The sequence below is a fragment of the Gadus morhua genome, chromosome 19, assembly GCF_902167405.1.
Source record: "Gadus morhua chromosome 19, gadMor3.0, whole genome shotgun sequence".
NCBI classification, from domain to species: domain Eukaryota; kingdom Metazoa; phylum Chordata; class Actinopteri; order Gadiformes; family Gadidae; genus Gadus; species Gadus morhua.
The window spans coordinates 5,893,453-5,919,479 of NC_044066.1; the positions used below are offsets into that span (position 1 = coordinate 5,893,453).

The following is a 26,027-nucleotide window of genomic DNA, read 5'->3' on the forward strand; positions in this document are numbered from 1 at the left end:
ATGGTTGTCTCCTAATAATAAATCAAGAAGCGACATATGCAACAGAAGTTTCTGCATTTTTTCCAGAAATTTGAAGACAATTGGACAAACGATTAATTTTACAGTGTCAGTTTCAATACACACATGACAACTTTGTAATAACCCAGGGAACAACAAGTGACAATAACACCATGTTATACCCAAGTCATGACGAATAACGAAACTACATTCATTACTCCTCTTACAAAACTACAACCACCTACAACCAGAAATAATGTTAGTGTTTGTAATCAGGTGATACTGACCCCTCTCCCGACCCTTACTCAGGCTCCTCTCCCGTGTACAGTGTTGCCAGATTGGGTCCATGGCTGCAGCCAGCGTTGCATTGGGTGGCCAGATTGCCATATTGGGCGGCCCAATCTGGCAACATTGCCCGTGAGCCTTTGCGCGCGGAGCCGAAGCCGTTCGTTCCGTGCAGCGGAGTGAGTCGGTGGGAAGGGGAACCCGGTCCTCCGCCTCCAGGCTCTTTGTTGGTGCTCGGCCTCCGCGGCACAAACACGCTGGGACACACCACTCGGATACTCGGGACTACTTCGTGGGCGAGCAAAAGTATTTTTGGCTGCTGTGCTAAAAAAACCCTCCAGAGCACCTCACACAAGTAATACATCACCTATTCTCCACCTTTTAATTTGCTATGAACGACTCTTTACGGTACTTTTTGTATTTAGAAAGCAGATCACATGTATGTGTGATGGTTTCGGTGCACGTTTCTCTCAGTAGCCGGGGTCTGCTAGCCTAGCCTGCTAGCTGTGTACATTAGCCCTGCCATGCATTTCGCCGTCCGCCTTAGCATCGTGTTAGCATTGTGCTAGCTTCCTGTTGGCTGCTCTGAAACGCCATGGAGTAGTGTGTGGTAGTGAAAGTACAAAATGTGACTCAATTTACAGCCTCCCACCGGGACGTACAGCTCCCCAACGGGCTGTGGTGCTTATTCACACAATTTAGGGTGTCAGAAATAGGGTGCATGTTTTTAAAATGGTAATGTGGTTGTGGTTAGCTTCAGGGGGAAAGTGATGGTGGGCGGGCAGCGTGTCTTTATCCACCTGGAGGGCTGCTCAGTGCCCAGGTCAGATCCCGCCATAATCACCATGTCACCGAAACAGGAAGAATCTTCTGTATTACAGTACGATCGTTACTCTCTTTCCAAAGAAACCATCCACATGGGCTATAGTGCTAGTCGTAGTGGAGTTGGAGCCATTATTGGCGGTACAATGGGTCTGTTTACACATCTGTTGTTTCCTATGTGTTGATACTCTTGCATGCCTTTCGTTATGATCCAACACGTTGGTTGAGTGTTGATTAGATAAACCAGACATCCAGTGGTTGTTATAGTAGAAGGGTTGAGGTCTTGTTATTATGGATCAAGATGAATAGTAAACACAATGGTTTCCAGAAGTGAATGGCCCCCTCTTCCCCCCATTATTCCGGGAACAGACTGTTTGATTCCATAGTTTATGTGGAAGACTCCATATGCTAGGTCTAGCATATGTAGCATAAAGCCTGAGTAAAACTGAGTTATTCTGACTTCTAGTCATTTCATTGTAGACTGACAGTGAAAAATGTTGTTACGCTGAGTATTGCAGCCCAAAATAACATTAATACAAGCCATAAGGCTGGCCTGTGTTTCTGTGTTAAGACGGAATCAAATAACAAGGGTAGTAAACAAAGTAAATAAACCCTTGTATGGTACTTTATTATGCCAGAATCTGTTTGCTTTCCCAATTCCAGTATCAACAAAAGGTTAAATGCCATAACTCATTCAGCTGCCATGAACATTTGTACAAACGCCCCTGAATAAAGGGACATGCTTCTGTATTTCAGTCGCATTGTAACCATTATGTTTTAGGTTTATACACTGATTTAAATCTTGTTGCGGCTAAAGCCATATCATTCATGTTAAGTAATTTTGTTTGTCACGGGTCATCCAGAGTAAACACACCCCAAACACATATTTATGCATGTTTTCATAAAATGCAAGATATCATGCATACAAATCCAGTCAAAAGTTACGGCTAGTTTAAATGCTATTGCTGACAACAATGAAATTATACAACCAATAGATGATTTGTATCCCAATAGTCTCATCTAGGATTTCTTAAGTATCGTATTTTACTATCAACTAGGGTACCCTCTGCCTAATCTATTCGGCAGACATATCTAGACTGATTTGTGACAAAACACAGTCCCACAACCTTTTCTTAGTGTGTAAACGCTAAAGGTATTTATTTGTGCAGCATATATACCTAGTTAAAGACAATCATTTGGTCTCTTCCAGGGTATTGGGGGGTGTTTTGCATATAAAACGGGAGTGAAGGAAGTTCTGCTGATAATTGCACGACAAATTCCCTTTCTCTGATGAGACTCACAGATACAACTGGGCAATAATACAAAATCACCGTTTGTCTTTTGAATGGGATTGTATCGCACCATGAGATCAAGATACAGACTTATCGTGTAGTCCAAATTATTGTTGACATTAATTCCGACGAGAAGATACGCTTTCAATGATCAGAATAGTAGATCGGAAACATCAGAGCGAAATGAGAACCACATTGTTATGACCCTCAGTTAGAATGTTATGATGGTATTTTATATTCATATGCATTCTGTGATATTTATAGACTTATCTTTTAACATAACGCATGATCATTGGTAATAAATAATGATTATGTATCGCCCCACCTACACACAGGTACCAACACATACCATGTAAAACTTCACGATTATACAAAGAGTGCCCTGGGCTCCTGCCCAGAAACAATTAACGACCATAGATCCCCCAAATATGTACAGATTGCCACACCAACATGTGTGTGTCACTTTGGCTGGAAGACGATTCAAAAACTTCCCCAAGTAGGACAAACCACCATACAGAAAAAAAGAGGAAATACTACAAATACACACCAATACTATGCAGACAGCTTAGCTTACTGGCCTGTACACAAGGCCGTGCTTAATGTAACACAAAAAAAAAAAACGAAGCTTCTATTCTTCTTGTAAATGCCTCGATGTTCGACCAATGTAATGTAAAAACAGGCCCCTGGCGACAGCACTGACCACAATTTTCTCTCACCTGAAGTTAAGTGGTTTTCTGTCCACTTTCCGCCTGTCCTGTGAACACCTGACACCACATTCCAAAACAATAACAGCTCACCACCTTTTCATACGATCATCTTTGATAGAAACCGACGGCCCGATGCGGGTGAGGGCCGAAATACTGGTTACGAAATTGTTGTTCTAGCACTCTGCGCAGTGGCTACTATTTGGTCTTGGCAATCTTATTATGTTTCATGTCAAGTCTCTGAGCCAATAGCGCTTAAGTATTGATTTTGCAATCTTTATTCATAATGCATCCTCGGTCTGGTGTTATTAGGTGGCTTATTACATTTCTCTAACATAAAAAAAAAAGTGGTGGGACTTTTTAAAAAAACAATGACAAACAGGTATGGTATGGAGTCTCTGTGCCTAGTGGGCTCTTGTTTGTGTCTAACATTGGGTCTGTGTCTGGTTCTAACAAGTCGTGAAGTCGGCCCCCCCTGAAATGGGATGGGCCACCGGCAGAGTCTCTGAAGAACCAGCAGCCTCCAGACCGACCCCAGAGACCCCCTACCACAACGCATAGGAACACACAAACCAAAAGGCACGCCAGGCCCCCCGTGCTGGACTGTCAGGACCGCCCCCGCCGGGAATCATGTCGGGGATCCCCCCAGCGACCGGAGGTCCGCCCCAGCTTGCCAACATGCCCCCCCCAGAGGTGATCAACCCGGCCACACCCGGGAGGAAGACCAACCAGCTGGCGTACATGCAGAACGTGGTGGTCAAGTCTCTGTGGCGCCACCAGTTCGCCTGGCCCTTCTACCACCCCGTCGACGTGGTCAAGCTGGGACTGCCGGTAAGAACGCAACGTCTATTCGGCCGCTAATACTCCATTTATTTATTTGGCCATTGAAACCTCACTGCATTATCAATTAAGTAAGATATCACATATTTCTAGAGAGAGAGGGAGCTGAAAAGAGTGGAACAGAGCAAGCTTAAGAGTTGGATCTTTCCCTCGAAGTTGCCTGTTATGGCTAATGGCTTCCGTCTAACCTAAAATGACACAGGAAGTGCTCCCCTCACAGGAAAGGCATGAATAGGCTCTCTCGGTCTGACACATTAACCAAGACACTGTAACCAGGACGACAAATGCAGAAGCATATACATCTCGCAGCGAGAAAAACATTTAAATAACGCATTGGGGAAATGCCTCGTGCAAAAAAGTTGCAATGAAAGTGCTTTCGATCAAATAAATTCAGTTCGGTCAATGACTTCCTTCATTATGTTGAATCATTGCTCTGTTTCAAACTTGTTCTTTAGAGCAGTCAACATTCTATTGAATGTAATGAGGTATTGACCATATGATATCAGCTCTGGATAAGTGTTTGGTTACCTGTTTGACTACTTGCGTGTTTGAACTATTTGAAGAGTAAAATTAAATGGGGAAGTCATTAAGAGATAATGTGTAAAATAAATAAATCAAAGAATATCGGTTCATTTTACATTTGTAGCCAGAGGTGGGCTTTATGTTGTGGGCCTGACTAGTGGTCGAGCAAACTAGTATTAATGTAACGGTGGGATTTTCTCGTTGGCTAGGATTATTACACGATCATAAAGACCCCTATGGACATGGGGTCGATCAAGAAGAGACTGGAGAACAACTACTACAGCAGCGCCGGAGAGTGTATGCAGGACTTCAACACCATGTTCACCAACTGTTATATATACAACAAGGTAACGCACACCATTTTCACCAACTGTCCTATATAACATGGTCACACACGTTGACCTGTTATGTGTGATCTCGGAAATGGGCATTAGGTGGCGCCCAGTTTCCACTCACTTACTGGGGTCCAATGGTACTTTCTTAGTAGTCTTCTAATCTCTGCTTTAGGAGCTAAAGTGGGTCCAACACTTTGAAGGGTCTGATAATCAAGCCCACGCCACAAGCCTACCTATACCATATACTCTAATTTACTCCCACGCTATTCTACAGTCTACACCACTGTACTGATACTTGCTGTACTGTAACTCCAGTCTATTGTAGCCTTTACTATGCTATACCTTGTAGTATTCTTATCTTCTCTTCCTTTGTACGTTCTACTTTAATGTACTCCACTTTCTTTTCTCCTAGTGTACACTTGAATACACCAGAGCAGAAAAAAAAAATCGTACTTTTCCTCTAACGTGTTCTACCCTTCTCTTGTCATGTCAGCCTACGGATGACATCGTGCTGATGGCCCAGGCGCTGGAGAAGGTGTTCCTCCAGAAGGTGTCCCAGATGCCCCCTGGACATGAGGAGGTCCTGCCTGCTGCTGCACCCAAAGTGAAGCCCAAGAAACCCACCACCCCAGGTAGTGAGCTCACCTCCCCCCAGGCCTACAAGCTGGTTTTATTGACCAAGATTGTTACGTTCAAAAATAAAGAAACAAATTGGCTTGCATGAAGCAGAAGCCAACCATATACATTTTATCAATGCGACTCGTACTTTTAACAATAACATTTCCTAATGCATCCAGGTACGTTACTTTTTTGGTCTGTGTAGCAAACAACACTTTTAATTGAATGAAACATACAGATCCGAACCCAAAGGGCATTGTAATCGGATGGCTCTGTACAGTGAACATATTAACAATATTAAAAGGACGGTCATACCTAGTTAGAACATCATACAAAGCATGGTATCTCTCATGGAAGGTGTGTTGATGCGCCTTGTTTTCCTGAGTTTAAAATCACTAATTTCAAGAGACATCAGATGATTATGCTGAACCTTTTTGAAGGTCACCGGTATGTGCCAATGGAACTTTTCCCGTACATTATTTGAAAAGTCAGTACCTCCTATGGGTTAACTTCATAACTGATTGCATACGAAAACACAAACTTCTTTAACCTTAAACACACTTCGTGAGGGGGTTAAAATACTGTTGTCAACATGAATGTTTGTGTAGCACTACCAGGTTTCTGTTAACCACTCCCAGTGTGGATCTGGTTGTCCCCAGCCTCACGTGTCGGTTCCGCTAGTCAACAGAGACGGCTAACCACCTGAACGTCATGTAAACGTGCGTCTCTCTCTCTCTGTGTGACGAAGGCGGTCAGGACGGCACAGTGACCTCCTGCACCCCCGCCACACCTCCACCGTCCTCAGAGCTGGGGATGAACTCCTCCACCTCCAACTCCTCCTCGCTGCCCAACTCCCCCACCCAGTCTTCTGTCAAAGTGAGTCCACCACCACCACCCCTGCCACATCCGTGGTGGTGCTTAGACGAGAGAAACCTCGGCTGTGCGTCGGAAACACAACGCTGTCTTTGAAGCCGCAGCGTGTGTGCGAGTCTTTCACAAGTCGTTCATGACTAGTTCCTCCGTGATGATTTGAATGAACACAGATTGAATGGGTAAGAATACGAGAACTGTATTAACCCTGAGGGGGGTAATTATAAAACAAATGAAAAAAACCTTCACACATGCAAAAAAACGCCTGTGATAGGGAATTTTCGAATATCGGGGAATTTTCATGAATCTTCAAATGTCCCAAAGACTGTTTTCTCAGGCACCCATGAAGCCACCCCTGCTTGTTTTGGTAGCTTTGGGCGATCAACAGGATGCCAACATGATAACTTTCACCGACGGTCGCAGTTCAGTCTGTAAATGACTGTTGCTGCAACATTATGGGAAAGGATAACTTCTCATTTCTAAATGAGGCAAATAGTAAATGTAACACACTTTATCCAAAACAGCGTAATTAGAACTTGACCTGTATTTATCCAACTCATTGAGATTTAAAATCTAGTTTGTATGAGAGACCTGGGCCTGATCAATACCGGGATTCATAGCTTCTGCATTGGTGGACCCCAGTGGGGTCAATCATACCGTACCCCCTGCCAGTGCTAATACCTTGCTGCTCTAGTTGAGCCACATTCTCTTTGAGCTAGACATAACCATACATCTCATGTACTTCTAATCACTCACTCACTAGCTTGGGGATCACTTGCACAGCCCAGCACATGCTGCAGACATTTCCGTCAATGCACAAATAGTTGAGATCCTGCCATACGGAGTAATCCTGTTTGTAACTGATGCAAAAAAGAAGAAGAAAGAAATACAGATTTATGCATTTTCATCTGCATGTTGAACTCAACATTTTTTGTCTCCACACCCCAAGACGCTGAAGAGGAAGGTCCTCTCGACCCCGCCGCCGGCGCTCCCGGCCGCCGTCAAGGTGGCGTCGCCGCCGGAGAGCGAGGCGTCCCTGGAGAAGAAGCGGCGCGAGAGCACGGGGCGGCCCATCAAGCCGCCCAAGAAGGCGCTGGCGGAGGAGGAGGAGACGGCGCAGCACGCCACCAAGAGGGGCCGCCTCACGGAGCAGCTGCGCTTCTGCGAGGGCATCCTGAAGGAGATGCTGTCCAAGAAGCACGCGGCGTACGCCTGGCCCTTCTACAAGCCCGTGGACGCCGAGGCCCTGGCGCTGCACGACTACCACGACATCATCAAGCTGCCCATGGACCTGGGCTCCGTCAAGGTGAGCGGCGCCGCCGATACGTTTACATTCAGGCCGTTGACCAGACGCTTTTATCCAAAGCGACTCACAACAGTACATTTGTCGCTAGGTTAACCCATTCCCCGTAGACAACAAAGAGAGCTAGGATAAGATGCTAGACATAGTGGCCACGCCCCCTTTTTCATGCTAACTGATCCAAGCGGGAAAATAATGTCTTCATTTTCTGCATCATGGCGCCCGAATCGAGTGCTCCAGGTCTTCTGACGTGACGCGTTTGTTTTGGTTATCTTCCCCTCTCCAGAAAAAGATGGACGAGCGGAAGTACCACGACACTCAGGCGTTTGCGGCGGACGTCCGATTAATCTTCTCAAATTGTTACAAATACAACCCTCCGGATCACGAAGTGGTCGCCATGGCCCGGAAACTCCAGGTACCATTCTGTGTTTTGGCGGCGGAAACTTTCTCCAAGCCTTTAGCTGATATTCTATCAGATGCATATTGGCAAATACTCATAGTTACTGAGTTTCAATCTGGAAACTAGCCTTTCCGATGTGTCTCTGGACGGTCGTTCTGATTGTTTGCGTGTGTGACCCCCCCCGTCCCAGGACGTGTTCGAGATGAGGTTCGCCAAGATGCCGGACGAGGCGGTGGACCTGAGCTCGCCGGGGGGCGGGACCCCGAAGAACGCCAAGTTCAGCCTGAACAGCGGCAACTCCTCGGTGTCGGGCATGTCGGACGGCGAGGAGGACCACGCCAGCCGCCTCGCCGAGCTGCAGGAGCAAGTGGGCGCTGAACAGGTGGGTTTCCATGACAACCTGGTCTTTAACGAGCCGCTCGTTCTTAGCACCGGGTCCGCGGCGGTGATTGACGAGCCATTTGAAAGGGTATCCATTAGTGACATCACAAGGATGATGAATAGATGAATTCACGCTGGAATTCACAGACTGGAAGGCTTGAGTTCATCCATCCGTCACAGAGATGGATAGACCCTCCAACTTGTGATGTCCCAAATGGGTTGATTTTTTAAATGGCTTTTTAGGACTAGTCCACATCACACCCGGTGTGAAGATAGGTGCCAATTTAGGAATTAATTTGTCGTGATACACTGCGAGAAATACCCTGTGGCTAATTATTTATTATTCATATATACATATATGAAATGTTTCTATTTTTGTTTCACGTCTCTTAGCATCAGAACGGTAGTGAATTGGGGAGAAATGGGTGCAGCGACAATGATCAGGTGACTACAACTTACCAATTATCACCTCATTAACAGACGAAAGACAAAACTAATGCTATAACTCTAAGGGCGCTTTTACGCCTATAGTTCGGGTGATGCTTAGTTGTGTTAAATGGCCTGGGTTAAATTAAGACCGACCAAACTTCTTCACAGTTCACTTAATCTTTCTAATGATTGACAACAGTCACGAGTGAAGCACAACTTCACTAACGTACTCAAACTAGATATTCAGATTTATACTTGTATAGTATTTAACTATGCAGTGTAAGGTGCATGTTTGTAAATGTTCCACACATCCCTCCCCAAATGTGTGTTGGCTTGTAAAGGGTTACTCGTGGTAAACTAGTAGTTGTAGGATGCTACAGGTAGTCTGCGGGCAGTGAGGTCTGAACCCTCAACCTTTTGACTGAGAGCAAACACACCACTAGCCTCCCCCACCCTCCTTCCCCTTCACTTTGAAATACTGCCTGTTGCCTCTTTCAATTCAACCTCCTTGGGTCAACGTGAAACCTTCTGCCCCCCAGTGTGAACAAGATGGGTGGCTGAAAATCACTACTATGGTGTGTGTGTGTGTGTGTGTGTGCATGGTGTGTAGGCATGCTGTGTGTGTGTGTGTGTGTGTGTGTGTGTGTGTGTGTGTGTGTGTGTGTGTGTGTGTGTGTGTGTGTGTGTGTGTGTGTGTGTGTGTGTGTGTGTGTGTGTGTGTGTGTGTGTGTGTGTGTGTGTGTGTGTGTGTCCAGGGCGCCACCAGGGGGCCGTGTGAGCCGGAGCGTGGGACAGTCTGTCAGTGTAGCTGGGGTCCCACTCCTGCAGTGCGTGTCTTTATGACAGAGTCTGCCCTATTAGCTGGGCAGGATGTGGTTTTGGTCGGGAGTCGGTGCAGGCCTTGCTGCAGAAGCTGTGACCCCTGAGGCTACAACTGATAACACGACCGGAAATATACGCACTACACTAACGACGAGGGGATCGCTTGATTCATTGATGATTCGCTGATTTGATAACCAATCGTTGTTTTAAGTGTAAAATGACATGAAGAAAACAAAGCTATAATGAGGTTAACGTCGCAATTATTTGCTGGCAATAGCTTCAGGTACGACAATGTCTGCTGTTTTTCTCTTGTTCTGGGAGTAAAAACACCTTCCTGGTTTGGTCTAACGCCTAACATGGTGGGTTAGCAGAAACTCAGTACCGCCTTGACACTTTGACACACACACCTCAAAATGATGTGTGTGTGTGTGTGTGCTTGCACAGGCTATTCACCACATACAACGAGTCTGGGCGCGTCGGCCATCCCGCCCTCTTTAACGCCGGCTCATTTGGCTTCAGACGCAGGCTCATCGCCCTGGAAGATTGGCGCTCCATCCACAGCTAATGACATTATTTCTGCCCACCCATAAACACCGAGCGCGGATAATGACCTTTTCACACCGGCTAAGCATACATTTTACACCACTTTTGTATTCTGGTTGGAGGGGGGGATCCACGTCCATGCATAAGACACCGCCGTAACCAAAACGCTGAGCGTGAGCGCGTTCCGGGCGACGCGATGATACACGACGGCGTTCCACGAAACCGGCAATTCTTTATTCCACTGTCAACGTCGGTGGAATAAACGGCCTGTCAACCGGCCCCTCTTGTCCTCCATCTCTGGAGCCGTCCGCCGCTCTCCATCTCCCCTGCGTTCCCCTGCTTGTTATTCCACTCCATGGAGTGGAACACGGTTGAGGGTTTGTCGCGGTGCGAAGGACTGGGTGTGGCTGAGGCCGGGCCCTCAAACAACAAGACAAGAACTGGTTTTAAATGAGGTCCTCCCCGTTTCGTTCAACATGGACCTGGGGAGTTATTCACCTGTTTACCCTTTTAAGAGCTTAGGTTAAAGGGGTTATTCTTGGCCTGTGAATCCCATTTAAGACTGAGTGTGCTAAAAGCGTTTGGCTCACGTCTGGTTCTATAGCGATGTGAATCTCTTAACTTAAGAGATTGCACTTATAAGAAGTCTTTTAGAAATAGATAACCAACAGAGGGGACATATGCGTAAGTGTTTTGAATTCATTAATTTAACAGCATCTCAACAGATCGACACCACAATCAGCAGTGTTAGGAGGATCTAAATTGGCTGCGACTGGTGTTAAAGTGTTTTTGGCATCTTGTTAGAAAATAGTACAAAGTAGACGACTCCTGCACAAGTTTAGCATTCCCCATCTGTGTCGCCGTGTTTAAAACGACATTAACGCGATTAGCCGTTTTCAGTTGAACGAAGTTACAAAATCGAATCTTCCTCGATGAGCTGTATCATTTCCCCAGCGTCATATAATCCGCTTCCCAAGACAATTTTGTTTCAGCTGAACAACGGCATTGGCTCAATATAGCAAGCCGTTTTTCAAAAGCCCTTGTTAATTCTGCTGCTCTGTATTTTCCGTGTGGCTCTCTTCGAAAGGAACCTTCATCGGAGGGACGGTAATCGGACGATGCCTTTCTTTGCCTCCTTTCAAAATAACAGCAACGACCTTTTAAACCGTTAAATAAAAGTAAAAATGGCGGGTTGAAGCCATGAATACACTAACACACTAATGCCTTTTTAATAACAGAATGATGCTCATTCTAACCCCCCCCCCATAAAGCATATCTCCTCTCTTTATAACCATGTGTGCACCACCACCAAGTATGACAACGTGGCCTGTGAACCTAACCCCGTCCTCACGTGCACGCCCCTCTCCCCAGCTGAAAGCCGTGCACGAGCAACTGGCGGCGCTGTCCCAGGCGCCCGGCAGCAAGCCCAAGCGGGCCAAGGAGAAGGACAAGAGGAGGGAGGGGCGGCCGGGAGAGGAGAAGAGGAGCTCCAAGCCCGCCAGGCCGGGCCAGCAGAAGAAGACCTCCAAGAAGTCCTCCAGCAGCAGCCTCAAGTACGCACCCACTATCGTGCACGCCCAGCACCGTGCACGCTCAGCACCGTGCACGCCCAGCACCGTGCACGCCCTCCACTTCCCAGGGCCCTAGCTTTTTTTGTCAGTACAAAAAGGTGTACGACCGCATAGAGGGACCCGTAGTAAAGTCCTCTCGTTTGGCTGTGTGGTCGTCACGTGTCTTTCTGGACTCTATCCACTTGTGACACCCCAAGTGGGAGTGTCCACCCAGCTGTATGATGTCCGCTCACCTCACAGCCGGTAGACGGATCTATCCCCCCCCATCCAACTCTTAACTTGTGCCGTCACAAACGGGGAGATTTTGACACGGCTTGCAATGGCTCGTCGACGTCACACCTTGTGGTGAAAAAGGGGGCCCTTGAACTTGTAAATACAGATGCTTCGGGTGAAATGTCGGCACTGCTCAATTATTTAACTAAGGACAACCAGAATGTCGCCTGTAAAAAGGATAAGCCTTGTAAAGTGGAGTGCTGTACAAATAACCACTTTGTATATTTGACCGAACGATGCGACCACACCCCTCATTAAACACTTCCTTATCCAATACACATCCTTATGTCTACATGTGTGACTGTGTGTCTGGCCCCTCGTCTCCTAAACGCTTCTCCGTCTTCCCGCGGACCCCTTTCTGCAGGAAGGGGCCGAGGGAGTACGACTCTGACGACGAGTCCCTCCCCATGACCTACGACGAGAAGAGGCAGCTGAGCCTGGACATCAACCGCCTGCCGGGAGGCAAGCTGGGCCGGGTGGTCCGCATCATCCAGACCCGGGAGCCCTCCCTGAGGGACTCCAACCCCGACGAGATCGAGATCGACTTCGAGACGCTGAAGCCGTCCACGCTGCGCGAGCTGGAGCAGTACGTCAAGTCCTGTCTGTACAAGAAGATGAGGAAACCGGGCGGTGAGTTGTTGGGGGGGTGGGGGGGGGGGGGGGAACCGGGGGGGGGGGGGGGGGGGGGGGGGGACCGGGGAGGGAGGAGGGGGTGTCAGACACTCACAAGTCAAACGTGTCAGACACTCACGAGTCAAACATTGTCAGACGCACACGTCAAACATGTCACACAAAGGTGAAGTTTGTTCACACAAAGTACTGTAAAAACTAGATGTGTTTACACCGTGTCTTTATACATGTCTCACTTTCCCAGCGGGTTTAATGTGATGAAAATAAACATTTATTTTTGTCGTTTTATTAAATCATGAAGACGTTTAAAGTTTTTCATAGAGTGCTTTGCAAAGAACACACACACACTTCACATTATAAGAAATGCAGTACACAAAAACAAAGAACAAGGAAACAAAAAGCGTTTGGCCAGCCGGCCAGGTGTACCTACTGGGACTCACACCTGTGTGTTTACTTCCTGTTCCCCAGAGGAGGGAGCGGCTGGGAACAGCGACAGCAGCAGTTCGTCTGACTCAGCCAGCAGTAGCTCCAGTGATTCCAGTTCAGACAACAGTGAGCCCGACTGAGTTCCAGGGTACGTCTTCTGTTCTAACCCAGTTTGTCGTGTTTTATTTATACAACTTTTAACTTCACTGTGACATTGGTTTAAATGTTTAGAATGGCCCAAAAATAAATGGCAGACGAAAAAGATGTGTTCATACATCATATACCAGTCTAAAGCAACGGGAAAAGTTGAAAAAGCAAGATTTCACCCCTTTAATAACTTGGGTTTATTTTGCTTCGGAATGTAAAATGTTCCCTACGTCCCCTTATCGCTCAAGAGAAACTATGTGAGGACATATATTGGTTCCTTCACAGCTAGACCGTGCCCTTTTTTTAGATGTAATTAAATGGCATTTCGCTTGAAAGTGCAATATCCGCCGCGGGCGCTTCTTATCATAAACACCATCCATCCTGAGATGGCGTGATGAACAGCTTGTTCTGCCACGCGCCCAATAGACCCGTGACTCATAACCCCCCGACCGGAGCTGATGGCCAGTGCTCTGCCACGTTCTATCACCTCCCACACGCGGTCCCACACACCCAGCACTGGCGCTATTGTCGACTCCACTCACTGTCACCCCACTTCACTGTGTGGCTTTATTTATTGTGAATGAATGGCGTAGTAGCTCGAACAATGTCCACAGCTTGAGCCTCATCCTTGAGCAATACGGCCCTAACCCAGCCAGCTCCATAATGCACGCAACTTAAAGGAAATAACAGTACGGGGCTGTGGATGAAAGAGTAATAGGAAATGGAACGTAATGCGACAAAGTGACAGGTTTAAAGAAAAGACGGATTTGAGAATAGGTTCTAAATTGAGGAAGGGCTGTGGCTTCTCCAGTTTGATGGTTGATGTAGGAGAAGCTTTCTTGTAGTGCTGTTCTCACGGGCTGCATACAAACGTGTGTGTGTGTGTTTGTGTGTGTGTGTGGCACCAATAATGGCCATGACATTTCATTATACAATTGTAACTAAGGTGGATACTGCAAGAACTGAAACGAAACACTTCCATTTAATAGAAATACCAAACTGATGACTTTTTCTTCTTATTCCACCTTTTGTTGTTCCAGATCGTGGAGCGAGATAACGGACAATGTGATTAGAGCAGTACAATGAGGCACGACCTCCATCTTATAGTTTGTGTTGTCATGGAAACCACATTAGGGAGGGGAGGGAGGGGGCGGCCCTCCTGAAGGTTCTGCTCTACCGACGAGTCTCTCCCTGGATATGTCACACGTCCATCGTGACATCCACCCTGACACGAAGTCCACCCACACAACTATCACAACATCGTCATGATCTCCTGTCGCAATATCTATCGCAATACCCAAATTGACACAATATCCACCATGATATGATGCTATCCACTCTATAATCTGTCACGATATCCCACACAAATATACCACCACCTCCATCGTGATACTCGCCACATCTATGTCATGACCTCTCTATCGCGATTTATATCGTGATATCCACAATCACATGTCCACCACAATGTATATCATGATACCCACCACAATATATTGCCGTCGATCTATATCGCGATATCCATCATGATCGTCCATGTAGGCAGGAGGCTGTAAAAAGGGGTGTGTGTGTGTGTGTGTGTGTGTGTGTGTGTGTGTGTGTGTGTGTGTGTGTGTGTGTGTGTGTGTGTGTGTGTGTGTGTGTGTGTGTGTGTGTGTGTGTGTGTGTGTGTGTGTGTGTGTGTGTGTGTGTGCGCGCGCGCGCGCGTGTCACACACTCTTGTTTTGTTGTACAGCCGATCCGATGTGCATATCTGTGTGGTCCATGGCAGCTGAAGGTCTTTCAACCTCTACACATTTGTTTTGTACAAAGAAAATTTAATCTGACCGCATGATTGGATGGATTTGAATGTCGGTGCATAGTCTTGAGTGTGTGTGTGAGGGTCAGTTTGGGTTATGATCACTGATTAAAGGTTGTGAGGAATCTGTCGTAGGTGGAGGTTTAAGACGTGTCTACCTTAGTGGTGAGGGGCTCCTTAGTGTCTGAATGTATGGTGAAGTGGCTCCCTGTTGAACTCAGTGAATAGACTTATCCTGCTCTGGTTCTCTGCTCGGAAAAATATGGTTTCAATAACTTTTTTGGAAAAATGTAAAATACATTTTATAAAAATAAACGAAAACAAAACAAACAAAAAAAGGATATTCTCTGTTATATTTATTTTTATGCCCAGATATCTATGTTCACGTTTCTCCGCCTTAAGTTGTCTCTGTTATAGTTTTTTTCATTTTGTCGATTTTTTTCTGAATGTTGTTTTCTCATTGGTCAAATGCTGACCAAGAACATGTATATAAATATATAGATATTTTCAAATCTAACTTCTTTTTTATGCTTTTGTTGTAATATGATAGCCTCTTTTTATATATATAAAAAAGGATTTCTACTTTTTATTTTTAACATGCATGGAGATTTGTTGTACCTCAATTTAGCTTTCTTTTTTTAAGTCTTGTTTTAAGGTGTCTTCTTTTTATGTTGCCCATAAAAGGACTTGTGTATCCTCTGTAAATAAGTTTAGGCTTGCTCATGTAAATGTCTGCCATAATCAACGAGTAGAAGTTATCATTTAATGTTTCTGCAAAACTGTAATAAGAGCTAACTTCCTTTTTGGTTTTTCTTCAATAAATACAACAAGAAGCCTGACAAATGTTTTGTGTGAAAATATATACATTTTAACGTACGGCCTTTACTGCATAATTCAAATCTTTCATAATTTGCTATCCAACTAGATTATATTGACCTCTGGCAATCACTTCCACTTTAAACTCTCTGCCAACATCATCCCTCAACCAGATGTTACAACCACCGACACGATTTGTCCCTCATTGCTTAAACAGCTGTTATTTACATGGATTTTTTTTTTTGGTATATATTTCATATGGATTTTGTTGATTTAAATACATGACTAATTGTGCTTTAATGATCACTACTTATGAAGAATGCTAAATGTACCTGCAACCCCCTAAACATCCGAGAGAGGGCACCCGTGTGACGCATTTGGGACGCGTATTTGCAGTGATTTGATCATTTATGTTTAGCCTCGCAAAAAATGTTTTTTATTCTAGAAATTTGTCGTTTTAGCATGAAAGATTCAATTTATTTTTGTCTTGGCCGGGTTTCGTGTCAATACCGTCTATCAAAAAACAAAACAAATCAGTTGCTGAGGTTGAACCACTCTTTCCCCACCACAGGGTGCAAGACATCTGCCCTGCAGCTTTACAGGTGGGTCTACTAAGCTCTTACGTTTCTCATCGATTCGATACACATTCCAATTATACATTCTCCGCAACTTCCACTAGGCATGAACAGGTTGTTGATTCGCAGATCTGATCAAAAGGTTCACATCGAGCATGTCGACCCGGAGTCGGAACCTCATGATGAGGGATGCTGCACGCAAGCATGACTCCACCGCTGATGTCAAGGGAACCATGATCATGCCTCTGTTTATATGTATTTATGGCTCTGGATTCAATCCCCAATGTCTGCAAGACTGCCACTTTATACGGCAGCCCCCCTAGACTAATACATAGTACAGCATTTCATCTGAATTTAGTAAATAGGCTTGAATTCAAAGCTAAATGACTACTAACTAATAGGCCTGTGCACGGCAATGTCCATTTCGTGTTGCAAGAGATGCGGACGTCTCAGTCCAGTGGAGGGAGCATACTCGCAGTGTATGGCAGCGCAGGGGGAGAAGTGTGCTTTTGTAAAGTGAACATCCATAGCCAATGAGCTGCAGGCTGCAGCAAGGCTATAGTTTTGGGTTGTAGAGGGTTCCTGTCTCTTCCGTGGATGACCCCCTTGCAGGTGGGTTGCACATTGTTAACCAATGTGACGGGCAAAACCAACGTGACGTGCACAACCAATTTACTAGCCTATTAGGCAGAATTATTAACACATTTTGGAGTCATGCCAACCATTCAGTAATATGAACATGTACCACTTGCATGGCTGTCGGGTGGCATTTAAATTAAGGAAGTTTGAAAGTTGTCAGGTGGTGCAGTTGGGTGTCTTTAGGCTTTATTCTGTTGATTTCCCCCACATTGAGTGACTTGGCTGGGGGCAACATTTGTCAGTGTCGCCGATGAGTGACTGGGGACCTTTTTAAAGTACAAATTATGCGGTTCATAACAACTTATCGTAGTTCATATTTGACCAGTCGATGTGATCGTACCTGGTCCTTCTTGAGCATCCGCTGACAGTGCGATGAGTCCGCTCATGTAATGCGCGCACCGTGCGTCAGAGGGCGCACCTCCTCAACGCTCACGTTTCACATATTTTGCCTTAACTTCCCCTTTGTGTGTGTGCGTGTGTGTAGTAGTAGTGTTACCTCTGGGGCTCGTAGTGTAGCGATCCCGATGAAAAGTAGTTTATTTGCATGGAGCGACGCAGCTCGTTCGCGGTGATAAACGCGTAAAACAAGCGTTTTGTTTTTTACGCGTTGATCAACAGCCCCCCCAGCGCGGCGGGCAGGGGAGCTGGGACCACCAAACATCAGCCTCAGTGCGTTCATAGTGGAGACCAGGCGAGGTAGGACGCGGATCAGAAGAGAAGAGAACAGAGACCAAGAACACCACAGAGAACACCAAGTGACCGGGAGCTGCTCATCCACAACCTCCTCTCGATTCCAGGGCGCAAAGTACACTCCATGGATTAAGGATCGTGTCGTAAACGCTGTGTTCGTGGATGTTTTTCCGCTGGCTTGGAGAGGGATGTGTGGAGGGTGAAGGATGATCAGAGCTGGCTGTTGGTCCGTGGGCTGACTGTTTGCTGGGAGTAACAGGGATCGGAGATGTTCTCTCAGTTCTTGCGGATTTAGAGACAAGATCCGTGCTTTGTTGTACGCGTTTGGGTTTTGGCACATAGCGGACTCTAATCGGACTATGGTGTTTGGTTTGATGAGGCTGAGGATCGGGGGTCCCGGGGACGTGCTTCATCACCCCTCATCCTCATCCTAATGCTGTTGGTGATCCCCACGCTGTGATGGGATGGGTTTAGTATGACAACAAACTTTTTGAGGATGAAGAAAAGGAAATCCTTGTAGGATAGTTTTTCTTTCGGTCTTGTTGTCACTGAAGTGTACTTTTCACGGGATATAGAAGCTTTTTTGAACACCTATCGCTCTTCCAACGAGGAATAGGAACCCCTGAAGGTCTCGGAGTGGGGGGACATTTCCAGGACACCCTAGAATAACATCCGGTTTTGACACAGATTTGCTCTGTAATACGGATATTTGCATACGGAATTTACTCTCACATTAGCCAGGTGTCGAGCTTGGTACTTTGGTTTGTGTGTGAGGAAACGCCAGCCCCACTACTAGGACATGGAGGAGTGGAGGCAATGCGGGCGCTGGTTGATCGACTGCAAGGTCCTACCGCCCAACCACCGGGTCGTATGGCCCTCGGCCGCCGTCTTCGACCTGGCCCAGGCGCTCCGGGACGGGGTGCTGCTGTGCCAGATGCTGCACAACCTCTCCCCGGGTTCCGTGGACCTAAAGGAGATCAACTTCAGACCTCAGATGTCACAGGTGAGGCAACGCACATGTGTGTGTGTGTGTACACACACACACACACACACACACACACACACACACACACACACACACACACACACACACACACACACACACACACACACACACACACACACACACACACCTGGTCAGAATATCAGAAATTCCTCTATTTCAGATCGCAACAGCACACTCCATACTCATATTCAAACAACAAACGACAAAACTGTCAAGTTCTCCAAAAAGACAATGGTTTCTCTGTTTCTTTATTGTTCTGCTTAACAAAATAGTTTGATAATAGAAGATAACACTATGGATAGGTGTCATTTCTGGGCATAAACTACTGTTCTGGGCGTGTGTACAGGCTGCTTTCAGATTTACAACGTGGTGAGCGTTTATAGTAACAGTGAACGACGCCAATGTTGACTCTGGACGATCAAACGCTGATCATGATCAAACAATAATGTAGTATTACTCCAGTTACACACAGTTGGCCGACTATTAAGTGGACACACACCATAGCTGTATCAGACTGACAGACAGTGTGTGTGTGTGTGTGTGTGTGTGTGTGTGTGTCTGTGTCTGTGTCTGTGTCTGTGTGTGTGTGTGTGTGTGTGTGTGTGCGCGCTTCATGTTACCAAGTCCTGTATGGAGGTAGCTCCTCTTGAAAACGTGGTTATATTTTGAGCCTGAGGCGAAATCACTGCGACAGAGCCATTATGGTAAGAGGAACCGCTAACCCCATCTTATCTACTAACCCCATCTCCCTTATTTCTGTAGCTGCTGGGTTGTCCGTCCAGTTACTTCTTAGAAACTTGCAAGCGCAGAACTTTCTTATTCATTACTCTGATTCTGAATGTGTGATTTCTTTACCGTCAGCCTAACTTGAAAAGATCGCTTTAATTCAAGGTAAAGAGACGTTCTCAGAAAATGTCCTACCTATTTGATTTGATATCCGGGTTCCACTTCAACCCAGCTGGCTATGTGCTGTCTCTTCAGCTTCATAGCAATTCAAATAAGGCCCAGACCCATCAAATACCAGGGAGGATAATTTCTGGAGATAACACTGTTATCTAAAGGGTTTGCTCAGAAAGTCGCTCAAGTAGTAACGGGACTACTGTGTGCTTCTGTGAGACCAAACCACTCCTTAAATACACACATACATACATACAAAGAGCATCCTTATGTATACATGTGTGAGTGTATGTGTCCATGTCTTGTTCATGATCTTTATTTCAATGCCCTAGTCATTCAAAAGGTCCTTGGTTCAAATCCCTATCCCAGCACTCGACCTGTAACCATTCCTTGAGCAAGGTGTCCTAACCCCCATCCCTAAAGAAACCAACATGTATTCGCTTTGGATAAAAGCGATTAACCAACAAAACATATTGATACCCTGCCCTCCTGGATATCAGCCCTTCCTTCTCTGGCTGTCTGTCCTGCCTGTTCCTCTGCTGGTTCCTCCAGTCGCTCCATGCTTCCTGCCTGGTTACCAGCAGCAGCAGCAGCAGCAGCAGCAGCAGCAGCAGCAGCAGCAGTGTCTCGGGCCCAGGCCCTGCACAGCTACTGGCTTCCATAATTACCACACGACGCCGGGCTGGCGTCATCATCGCAGAGCTTTGATCCGCCCACCGGCCCTGGCTCCCCGGACCCGCTGCTGGGAAAACTGCGGGGGCGGCACTGGTAGTGCTGGTGGTGCTGGTGGTGGCTGTGGGGGCGATGGGATGCAGGGTGTCTGGGTGGATGGGTGGGGGTGGGGTGGTGGATGGTTTGTGTGTGGATGTGGATGTGATGTTAACTTGTGTGTGTGTTTGTGTAAGGTTATCTTGCGTGTGTATGATCAGTTATGTGTGCATGTGTGTGTGTGTGTGTGTGTGGGTGTCGATCAGTTGTGTGTATGTGTGTATAAGTGGGTGTGTTAGTCTGTGTGGTGGGCCCCCGATTTGACAAATTGGGTTAAACAAAATCCTGGCAGCATTGCAGAGGTTTGTGATTTATGAAGAGGAATAGGTGTGTGTGTTTATGTGTGTGTGGTCTAAACACTGAGAGAAGTCTAATACACTGGCCCGGCCAAACAGAGAGAGGGAGGAGAGAGGGCGGGAGGGAGAGAGTGAGAGAGCGAAAGAGGGAGAGAGGGAGGAGAGGAAGGGGGAATGGGCTGATTACATTATTTTCTGTGGACAAAAGTCATCTTCTTTCAACGGCTCCATTTGGTGTGTGATTGATAGTTTCAAACATGCACTCCCCTCCTCCCCTCCCCTCTCTCCCTCTCGCTCCCTGAATATCACTTGGTATTAAATCTGCCCTCCCATTATGGCCTGGATCTCGTGGATGTGTGTGATTTGCGGCGGGCCTGACGTTGATGTTGGCTGTGGCACAATGACCCGGGCTGAAGTGGTTGTGCTTTGGGGGGCTGCTGCTGCTGCTGCTGCTGCAGCTCCAGCCGTGCAGAGCTGTTTCTTCCTTCTCTCCCTGTTCACTCTTTCTCTTTGTGACCCGACGATGTCGTCACAGGTGTCACGGTTTAAAGTAGACGACGTGAACACACTCTATACTCGGTTGTAGCTTGCGTGCAGCGATACGGCTATCAGATGTCAGATAACCGCGTTTGTTGCTGGCCCTCCTATAGCTACTCAGCTGTGTCCCGTTTTTAATTACATGCTTTGATTATTCTGTGGCTCACTGAGCAGTCGCTTTGGATAAAACGATCCGCTTCGCTGATACATGGGTTTAGGGCTGGACGATATGGCCCAATATGATTTGACTATATGTTATTTTTATATTGATCGATAATTATCACGATATATATTAAATGATAATAATAATGCTAAATTTGACAGTTTTACGATTATCCTCCAGAACCCTAAAGAAACCAGATTGTTAATTATGGTTAGTTAACCATATAATATATTATGGCCATTAATTATGGTTATTATATGCAATTATTTATCATCATAACGAATAGATGACAAACATTTCCAAGAACCAACATGGCTTTGTGTTAAACGCTGACTCAAATTATAATTGACACATATAATAATGTAAACAACAGCTGTGATTCCCATTACATTGAATGCCTGGATTTCAAACGTCTCTCAAACATTTTAGAGAGAGTATACTGAACATTGATTAAATGAAATGTGTAATCAACTGCTAGAGAGAGAGTAGAGCTAAGGGAGTGGTATACAGAGATATCTTCGCAAAAGCAGTGCATACTTTATATCCATGATACTCATTAGCTCATTGAAGCCCTGTTATTCTACCATGTTTCTCGCCTTCATAGCTTTAGCGAAACAGTACCTAATTGCACTTGCTATTTCTTTGTATCAATGTATGTATTTGTTTCAATTTTTTTTTTTTGCTGGTTGTTGAACTTCACAAATTTGACTAGCAGTAGGCCTGGGCTGTGGGCTAAGACTTGGGGAGAGGCTGTGGCTAAACTCAAGCCTTGGCAGGAGTGCTCTGTGGGGCGGTGCCTTTGATGGTGGCAGACTCGTTGGTGGTGTTTCACATTCTGCTTGGTCTACTCATCCAGTCCTACATGTGTTACACAGAGTACCTGGTTTGGGCGGCATACTTCAAGGTTAGAACTTGACTGAATCCAACCGAAATATCCTAGTTGTCTAGGTTTGATTGACTGCTAGTCGGTTTGATGATAGCATGGTTAATACGGGATCTGATGATGTCAGTCTCGGCAAATCAACAACCATCCAAACCGGGGATGTTGGTGGTGGATGCTGGATTCGTTCCACTGGAGTGCATGGAGGGGAGGGGCAGGGGCAAGCACCTCTGCTATTTATCTCCTTTCATCTCCGCGGCCCCAACAGCGTGGACATGTTGGGCGGAAGATAATTAGCCAGCTTGTTTATGTGCCGGTGCAAAACATGAATCAATCATTGACTTTGATGCATGCTTTTTTGCAAATATAGATAATGATATTCAACATGAGGTGATCTTTCTAAGAGCTCACATTCTGCTCAAAACAGTTGTATTGTATTTGTTTTTCGAACAAATGCATATGTATTGCGCTTTTAAGCAAATGCATGGATGAATTTTCGGATTGGGGGAAAAGTTGTAGGTAATTTATGTATATTGTATGTAAATTCAAGTTCAAACCTGAGGCCAGGCACACTCTACTTCAATTTAAGTGCCTGGCCCAAGGGCGTCTTTTAGACGGAACCTTGTTTTAAGACGAAACCTTTGCATGTTTTGATTCGCCCCTCACCTGCAACGCTGGAAAATACTGGTGACTTTTTTATATTTTTATACTCAACTATTAATATAAACATGCCCTTTAGTCAAACACATAATTCATCCCCATGAATCCAAATGAGCTATTTGGCGGCCAACAATGGAGAGAGATGGATGGTTTGAATCTGCCTGGGGTTTGAATGCCTGCGTCTGGGTGTGAGTAAGAGTTATAGTGGAACACTCGGTGCACTTCCTGTCGACCACAGCTTCCTGTAATCCACTACATAATAACACCGGAAGCAGCACCATTTCAAAGTCTGTCCATTTGTGACCCAGATGTCTGATGGACTGTTCGTTCCAGCCTAACCAGCTGATACAGTCAACAAATTGGCTCCTTCCAGCCAGTTAGACTCCTCCCACATTGTGATGTCACAGACTTTGGAATAGCTCATTAATTGATTGTCAACATGACAGATGATTGTAAAACCTGGGCTCTTTAAAAGGCATTAGCTGTAGTTAATACACTTTGCTGCGTTTAGTTGCTGCGTGAGGTTATGTGGCCGATGGAATGAATTCAAAGCATTTTCACAATAAGAGCACGTTTGCTTTTGGTTAGCTAGTTGCTGGAATCAAAACATTTCATCTGAATAAATCCAAAAGATAGGAATCTGAAAGAGGAGCAAACGGCTAAACAGAACACATTTGGTTTGGCAGAGTTGTTGAGGACGTTGCAGAAATAAGATCGTTGGTGGATTCCTCAGAGAGAAGCTGTGGGAGTAACCTTGAGGTCAGGGAAATGCATCTGAAACAAATCTGACTTGCAACACTTCTCACAATGTAGGCCTTCATCAATGACTGTACCACTTCTAACATGCTCTATTGGCCTGAATTTAGGACTGCCTGCCCACGGACTAATGCCTTCATGTATGCAAGGCTTTACCGTTGAACATGGTAAATGAATCCTAGACTATGGTAAACACTTAAGAATGCATCAGTGAACATGATAAATGATTCATGGACTTTATCTACCATAAATCTGAGGCTGTATCATTTCCATTCGTCAATAGGGCTAATTCTCAGACTGCAATTTAACATGTTTCGTAAATAGACTAAATCTAAGTAATTGTAAGGATGTACGGTTAACATGTTAACTAGGCGTGGAACGTGCCACGCCTCTAGCTGGGTGTGCTGCTAAGTGGAAGTCTGATTAGCATAGCGTCTTTGGGGAAGCGCTGGGTTTGTTTAGTGGATGCTGAGCCCGGGGCTACACGTCGGAGAGACCAAGGTGTGTTCTCCACACTCTCTCCATTGTGTGCTGTTCTGCTCTGTTTTCTTTATGTCTTTCTGATCCTCCCGCTTCCTGCTGCTGAGGGGGGTGTGAATACCTTGGGAATGACTCAGGTCTGGGGGTCAGTGTGTGAATGTGTGTTTCTTTCTGTTTGTCTGTAGGCACGCCTGTGTGTTTGTGTGTGTGTGCTTCTATATGCACACCTGTGTTGACTGTTTAAATTCATTGGCGTGTGTGTGTGTGTGTGTGTGTGTGTGTGTGTGTGTGTGTGTGTGTGTGTGTGTGTGTGTGTGTGTGTGTGTGTGTGTGTGTGTGTGTGTGTGTGTGTGTGTGTGTGTGTGTGTGTGGTTGTGAGGTGAGAGAGAACTTGCACGTGTGTTTGTGTGTCTGGGATTGACGATATTGACGTCGGCTGAACACTTTCAGTGTTCATGCTTACTGAATGTTACATTAATTTGCATACCGCTCAACATTTGGGTCGATATATATATACATACATAATCACAACGAAAGAGGTCAGGACTCAAATACGCACGGCGCCGTACATGGTGAGGTCTATGCATATCTCATGCTTTAGAGCTGCTTCACATCGGGAACATCTCCAGCCAATCCCGGGCCAGTTTAGCGGAGACATGGCGGGAGTGGCTCTGATTAATCCTAGCCCCGCCCACCGTATCGCAAATCTCTGACCTCATTCTCTCTCCTTCCGCTCTCCCAGCGTCTCCTGCTGCGGAGAGAGGGAAGGGAGGTGGGTGGTTGAGTGTGTCAGTGAACCACACACACTCATCTTCTCTGGGGTGTTGGCTAATCTCTGTGTTTGGCCTACTGTTGCCCTTTGACCCTCTCAGGAAGTGGGATGCAGGGTTGCAGACGGAAAGTCCAGAAAATGATGTCTCATGTCGTTTCCTCACTTATTTTCCTTGACCTTGATGGAACACATCATGAGGTCAAGGAAAGACGGGAAGGAGAATTCATGAGGGCTTAGGAGAAGACATCCGCAGTGCTAAGAGAGTCTGACTGCATTGAAGCTAGGCTACGTCGTTATGCGACAGAAGGGAAACTAAATAGCCCCGTTGACAATGTGGCTCACGCTCCCAATTAGTTGGATTGCATGAATGTTTGAAGATTTGTTTTTCGTTAATTGACGGTTTGTGCGTCGTTTTAAGGTTTCCTGCCGCAAGGAATTGTGGGACGGCATTATCTCCTTTCGTTAACGATGGTCCAGTCAGTGTACCCTATGCTGCATGAGATAAGAAAGGAAGCATTGAAGCACCTTTCCTTTGCATTTAGAGAACTCAAATACCTCTCATCGTGGCTGCCACCTAAATACTTGTGGGTCTGCACACTGTTACTGTGGGTCCGGAGCCTTCCTCAGCAGAAGAGACTGGCCAACCGCAGGTATTGCGGCTGTTACGGAGGTGGTGAGGAATGCTCCGGAGCCGACTCAATAAACGCTCATGGGAATAGAGAAATGGTTTCAGTTTTAAAGTTTCAATATTACTGAAAAATATGCAATAAGAAAAACATTTGATGACTTCAAACATAGCTATGATTGTAGGTAGACAACGTTTACCGTCCTTTTCATCTTTCTCTATTTTATTAACCTTATGTTTATTCACCAGGGTTAGGAGTAGCATAAATATATACGACAGCAATAAATGTGCTAGGAGCGAACAGCTATGTGTACGTTACACTCCCTCCCTCGTCCAGCGGTCCTGGAACGCAACGAGACGCTCACACAGCAGCTCAGGTCTTGTGTGTAACATTCCTGGGCCTGTTTCAACATTCCTGAGGGGACCGCGCCGTGTCGGAAACACGAGCCCCCGCGAAATGGGCGG

The 26,027-nt window shown here is 46.0% G+C and overlaps 2 protein-coding genes and 1 non-coding gene across 15 annotated transcripts in view; all 3 read left to right on the forward strand.

The window, feature by feature from the left end:
- The first annotated feature begins 423 nt into the window (after nucleotides 1-423).
- On the forward strand, nucleotides 424-15,841 carry LOC115532096 (bromodomain-containing protein 3). 2 transcript variants are annotated; one of them, XM_030341614.1, is made up of 13 exons: nucleotides 424-637; nucleotides 3,558-3,931; nucleotides 4,672-4,809; nucleotides 5,291-5,429; nucleotides 6,164-6,291; nucleotides 7,235-7,591; nucleotides 7,872-8,000; nucleotides 8,176-8,367; nucleotides 8,760-8,810; nucleotides 11,532-11,713; nucleotides 12,369-12,634; nucleotides 13,103-13,208; nucleotides 14,248-15,841. In XM_030341614.1, exons 2-12 carry the CDS (start codon nucleotides 3,731-3,733, stop codon nucleotides 13,198-13,200), a joined length of 1,881 nt encoding a protein of 626 aa, XP_030197474.1. In that variant the 5' UTR covers nucleotides 424-637; nucleotides 3,558-3,730; the 3' UTR covers nucleotides 13,201-13,208; nucleotides 14,248-15,841. The 2 variants fall into 2 exon arrangements, with proteins under 2 accessions (XP_030197474.1, XP_030197475.1); XM_030341615.1 differs by lacking the exon at nucleotides 8,760-8,810.
- Nucleotides 6,619-6,756, forward strand: LOC115532691 (small nucleolar RNA SNORA16B/SNORA16A family). Its single transcript, XR_003974098.1, has one exon. It is a non-coding gene; the product is annotated as a small nucleolar RNA SNORA16B/SNORA16A family (small nucleolar RNA).
- A 1,651-nt stretch (nucleotides 15,842-17,492) lies between the features above and the next one.
- The window catches only part of vav2 (vav 2 guanine nucleotide exchange factor), a 193,652-nt gene continuing 185,117 nt past the window's right edge, over nucleotides 17,493-26,027 (forward strand). For all 12 annotated transcript variants that reach the window (XM_030341613.1, XM_030341601.1, XM_030341608.1 and 9 more), the window contains exon 1: nucleotides 17,493-18,725. In XM_030341613.1, the coding sequence (XP_030197473.1) occupies nucleotides 18,522-18,725 (204 nt within the window). In that variant the 5' untranslated portion in view covers nucleotides 17,493-18,521. The remainder of the gene's footprint in view (nucleotides 18,726-26,027) is intronic.

Excerpts from the sequence above, each read along its gene's own strand:
- LOC115532096 (XM_030341614.1), top strand. The coding sequence starts at position 3,731 with ATGTCGGGGATCCCCCCAGCGACCGGAGGTCCGCCCCAGCTTGCCAAC. Across the intron at positions 3,932-4,671 it reads TGGTCAAGCTGGGACTGCCG|GATTATTACACGATCATAAA; the intron begins GTAAGAACGCAA and ends CTCGTTGGCTAG. Across the intron at positions 8,811-11,531 it reads GGTGCAGCGACAATGATCAG|CTGAAAGCCGTGCACGAGCA; the intron begins GTGACTACAACT and ends CCCTCTCCCCAG.